This window comes from Dictyostelium discoideum (assembly GCF_000004695.1).
Source record: "Dictyostelium discoideum AX4 chromosome 6 chromosome, whole genome shotgun sequence".
Taxonomy (NCBI): Eukaryota; Evosea; class Eumycetozoa; order Dictyosteliales; family Dictyosteliaceae; genus Dictyostelium; species Dictyostelium discoideum.
In genome coordinates, this window is record NC_007092.3 from 274,742 (window position 1) to 279,741 (window position 5,000).

Below are 5,000 nucleotides of genomic sequence, written 5' to 3' on the forward strand. Positions count from 1 at the left end.
GAAGTTGCATGTGGTCCAGGTGCAGGTACAAAATTATGTTTACAATATAAAAACGATTCAAGTAAATTCATATCAACTGATATTTCAAATGAAATGATTCAATTAACTAAACAATGTTTAGGAATGACCAATGGTGATGAAATTCCAGAAAAGAATTTCAAAATTCAACAATGTAATGCTGAAAAACTACCATTCCCAGACAACTCATTCGATCGTTATTTTAGTAATTATTGTTTACATTTAGTAACATCACCAGAAACAATGTTAAAAGAAGCTTATAGAGTATTAGAAGTTGGTGGTATTGCCGCATTTTCAGTGTGGGGTAGACCTGAAAATTCAAATCAATTTACAATTGTTAAGAAAATAGCCGACGAAATTGGAATTGAAATGGGTGGTGCATCAAGATCACCATTTCATTTAAATGATAAAAACAAGTTACGTCAAATGGCATTAGATGCTGGTTTCTCAAGAGTACTCGCTGGTCATACTTTTGTTAATTCAACAATTCAAAATGGTGAAGAATATTCTGAAGTATTTTTAGCAGCACCTGATACTCAAAAATTCATTCAAACACTTGATAAAGAGAAATATTTACTTTGGAAATCAAAGGTAAGATTATTATTATTTTTTTTTTTCTTTTTTTTTTTTCAAATTATAGAGTATTTTTCTAACATTGATTTACATTTTCAAAAATATATATAGATTGCCAACTATGTTGATGAACTTTTAAAAAAAGGTGAATTCATTGGTTCTGAAATTACATATATTGTTTGCACAAAATAAATATTTTGAAAAAAAAAAAAAAAAAAAAAAAAAATTATTTAAACACTTTTTGATAAAAATAGTCCGACAGTATTAAAAACTTATTAAAAAAAAAAAAAATAATAATAATAAAACAAGTTTTAAAATTTTACTTTTAATTTAATGTTTATTGAAGTTTTTTTTTTTTTTTTTATTTTATTTTATATTATTTAAATATTATTAATTATCTATTTTTTTGATTTCTTTTTATGAATGTTTCTTGGTTTTTCAGATTTAGAAGATTGAGTATTGTTATTGTTTGTATTTGTATTTTTTGATTCTTGAACAAAGAGTGAAGCAGTTTGAGAAGCAGATGCAATACCTTGTGGACCTTTAATGATATCCTTATTCTTTTTACTTCTTGCAGCTTTAGCATTTGCACGTTGCCATTTTGGTAACCAACGACCTGGGTCTGGAACATAATTTGGTTTCATTACTTTTGGTAATTTCTTTTTAGATTTCTTAATTTTAACAACTTCTGTTGCAGTTGGTTTGGTAGATTTGGTAGTAGTAGTAGTTGTTGTTGTTGGTGATGATGAATTTGAATCTTCATTTAAATTTAATTTCTTTTCAAAAGTTAAACCATACTTTTCAATTAAATCAATATCAATTTTAGATTCAAATTTAATATTTGGTAATTTACCTTCATACTTTTGAGATAAAGATGGATCGAAATGTGAAGTGGCAACAATGTAAGATGGTAAAGCTATTAAATCATTTGGATTAATCTTTAATACTCTATCAAACATATCAGAGGCTTCTCTATATTTATGATGTTTTAATTTAAAGTTACCACTTGCTTTCAAAAGGTTAACATAAATCTCTTCATCTTTTTCAGATTTCTTTTGTTTATCAAAAATTGAGATTAAATCATCTAAACTATTGACTGCCTTTTCTAAATCACCCGATTTTTCATACAATGCAACCTTTGTAGCGACAATACCAGGTCTCAATGAAACTGATGAATCTAATTTCTCCAAAACATTCAATGCCTTTGCAACATTATTATTATCCAATAAATAAATTTGTGCTAATAATAATTGTGATTTAATTGAACCAGTAGTAGTATTATTCTTTAATAATAATTTCTCTGCATCTTTAAATTTCTTTTCTTTAATTAATAATGAAACTTGAATAATATCTAAATCTTCAACGAATGATGTATCAACTTGTTGTTGTTGTTGGCCGTATTTTGATTTCAAAGTTTTAATTAACTCTTCACATTGACTAACTTTTTTCAATTGTACTAATAATAAACAAAGATTATAATTGATGACTTTCTTTTGTTTACTATTTAAACGAGTTGATTCAGCCTCTGTTAATAAAGATTTCAATGAATCCATTGCATGAGTATACTCTTTTGGTTGAGTTGACCATTGGTCAGATTGAAGAATTGAACGTACTGAAATACTATTATTTGTAGCTACCAATGTTGCACTATCACCAACTTGTTGTTCCAATACATTTTGATATTGTTCTAAAGATTTCTCCAAGTTACCACAAATTTGTTGAACATAACCTAGTTGAACATCGATTGATGTTTGTTCTTCTTTAATCTCTTCTTCACTAAATCCATCTTTTTTTAATGAATCTGTACAAATTTCTAAAAAAAATTAAAAAATTAATATTAATTATTTAAACAAAAAAAAAAAAATTAATATTAATTGTTTGAAAAAAAAAAAAAAAAATTATATAAAATATTATAATTTTTACTCTTTGCTAATTTTAATTGAGTTTCAGCAGTTTTAGTATCATTCTTTGAAATTGCTAAACATGCAGAATTGAATGCTAATTCATGGGTCTTTGTTTGTTGACTCTTATTTTTATTTAATAATTCTTGACATTCATTGAATTTACCTGCATCTAAATAAACTGCACAAAGATTGGTAATAAATTCAATTGAATCTGACTAAAAAATATTATATATTAGTTACTATAAAAATTAAATAATAATAATGATAATGATGATAATAATAATTCCAAATAATACATACATAACCTGGTTTTGATAATAAACTTTCATAAATTGAAATTGTTTTTTGATAATTTTCTAATTTGTAGTACTATAAATAAACATAGATAGATAGATAGATAGATAGATAGATAAAATATTATTAATAATTATATTAATTGTCATATGAAAATCATATAAAATTATAAAATTAATAAAAACATACGATTTGAGCTTCAAGTTCTAAAGATTTAGTTTCTTTTGATGATTGCTTTTCTAATTGAGTTAATGCTTCTTGATATTTTGCAGTTGAATAAAGACAATATGAATATTCGAATTGCATTGATTGAATTTGTTCTGGTTTTTTAAAACATTCAATTGCTTCTGTAAAATTACTAAGTTGCATTAAACAAATTACTTTACATTGGAATGCTTCTGAATCATTACCATTTACTGATAAAACTATAAATATATATAACGTATAAAGTATATTAATATAATTATTATTATTATTATTATTAACATACCAAAATAAATTTTATTTTTTTAAAAAAAATAAAAATTATATTTACTTTTATTACAAACACGAATTGCTTTTTTAAATTGTGAATTTATGATATATTCATCTAACTCTTTAAAGAGTTGTTCTAATGAAACTGTTGTATCTTTAGACATTTCTAGTTTGTTTGTGTTGTTGTTCAACAAAATTTTGGAAAAATAAAATGAAAATTAAAAAAAAAATAAAATAAAAAAAAAAAAAATAAAAAAAAATAAAATTTTAAAAAAAAAAAAAAAAAATGATTGTCACCCACACACACAAAGACCAAAGTCAAAAAAAAAAAAAAATTTTTTGAAAATTATAATATTTAAATATCTAATTATATTATTTATTAATTAAAATGAGTAATAGTACCAACACATGTTCATTACCAAGAATGGTATCATTAGATTGGAGAATGGATATTAAAACATCATCTGATGTTATGTCTAGAATGAATGTTCCAAGTGTTTTATTCAAGTTAGAGGTATTTGAAAATAAAAAAAAATAATAAAAATAATAAAAATAATAAAAATATAAATAAATATCCCATTGTCAAATTTAACAATATTAACATAAATTATTAATAATTAATAATTAAATATAGGTTGAAGATAAAGATAATAAAGTTATTGATCAAGATGAAGAACAAAAAACCAAAACTGTTATTTTTGAATTAAATAAAGAAACTGTCAATACAATGTTAGACAGTTTAGAGTTTGTTAAAAATCAATTAGATTCAATCAAATAGATAAAAAAAGAAAAAAAATGAAAGAAAAAAAAAAAAAAAAAACTATTATCGATAAACTAAATTAATAAAACAACAACATGTGTATATATATATATAATTAAAAATTCATTGATTTAGGTTTAAATTATATTATTATTATTATTTATTATTTACAAAATTACCGTACATCAGTAATTTATTATGTATTTATATATATAAGTATTTATATAAGTATGTATAATTCATTATTTTTTAGACTTCTTTTGAGTTCTTTTATCATCTTTAGTATCATCAATGTCATCTTTAAAATTATTAACCTCTGTTTGATTACCTTCATTTTCAATTTTATCTTCAGTTTTAATATTTGTAGTAGTTTCGGTTGTGGTTGTAGTGGTGGTAGTAGTGGAAGTGGAAGTTTCCTTACTATTTCCTTGATTATTTATTTTACCAGATTTTATTTCATTTTCAATATCTTCTTGAGTGATTTCTTTATTTACCATTGATTGAATATTTAAAGATTTGAATGCTTGAATTTGTTTATCAAAATCTGATGGTACAGTTTCCCTATTCCAATATGTTAATTCATTGAATTTTGATATTGGTTCCCATTTTCTATTATTATTATCTTGTTCATCCTCATCTCTAAATACATAGCCATCAAATCCATTTGGTATTTTTATCTTTTCACCAATTAATTGAATTCCTCTAAATGATGAATATAAATATTTTTCTGGAAAAAAAAAGAAATAAAAAAAAAAAAAAAATAAAAAAAACGAATTTTAGAATATTTGTATGTTTTTTTTTTTTATAATGATAATAATTTTAAAAAATTAAACATACTATCATCAGGCGATGGTGTTGTTGTGGTTGTTGTTGTTGTTGTTGTGGCTGGTTTATCAGTAACTTGGAAATAATTTGAAACTTTTGCAAATCCATTATAACCAATACTAAATGGTAAACGTTGTAAATTAATATCTTCC

General features: G+C 22.9%; 4 protein-coding genes across 4 annotated transcripts in view; 2 read left to right on the forward strand and 2 right to left on the reverse strand.

The window, feature by feature from the left end:
- DDB_G0291410 (hypothetical protein) overlaps positions 1-783 on the forward strand; it is a gene marked incomplete at both ends in the record, with an annotated part of 951 nt that extends 168 nt beyond the window's left edge. Inside the window, 2 exons of the mRNA XM_630100.1 lie at positions 1-609; positions 703-783. The exon at positions 1-609 is cut by the window's left edge and continues 168 nt beyond it. Of these exons, the coding sequence (XP_635192.1) occupies positions 1-609; positions 703-783 (690 nt within the window). The remainder of the gene's footprint in view (positions 610-702) is intronic.
- Positions 784-989: 206 nt separating this feature from the next.
- Positions 990-3,427, reverse strand: srp72 (signal recognition particle 72 kDa subunit; the record flags this gene model as incomplete). Its single annotated transcript, XM_630101.1, has 5 exons — positions 990-2,404; positions 2,515-2,710; positions 2,796-2,864; positions 2,979-3,214; positions 3,325-3,427. The coding sequence occupies 5 exons, from the start codon at positions 3,425-3,427 to the stop codon at positions 990-992; spliced, it is 2,019 nt and encodes a 672-aa protein (XP_635193.1).
- A 224-nt stretch (positions 3,428-3,651) lies between these two features.
- Positions 3,652-4,041, forward strand: DDB_G0291414 (hypothetical protein; the record flags this gene model as incomplete). The annotated part of the gene is made up of 2 exons (XM_630102.1): positions 3,652-3,777; positions 3,898-4,041. 2 exons carry the CDS (start codon positions 3,652-3,654, stop codon positions 4,039-4,041), a joined length of 270 nt encoding a protein of 89 aa, XP_635194.1.
- A 224-nt stretch (positions 4,042-4,265) lies between these two features.
- DDB_G0291416 (hypothetical protein) overlaps positions 4,266-5,000 on the reverse strand; it is a gene marked incomplete at both ends in the record, with an annotated part of 812 nt that continues 77 nt past the window's right edge. Inside the window, 2 exons of the mRNA XM_630103.1 lie at positions 4,266-4,750; positions 4,861-5,000. The exon at positions 4,861-5,000 is cut by the window's right edge and continues 77 nt beyond it. Coding sequence (XP_635195.1) covers positions 4,266-4,750; positions 4,861-5,000 — 625 coding nt within the window. The remainder of the gene's footprint in view (positions 4,751-4,860) is intronic.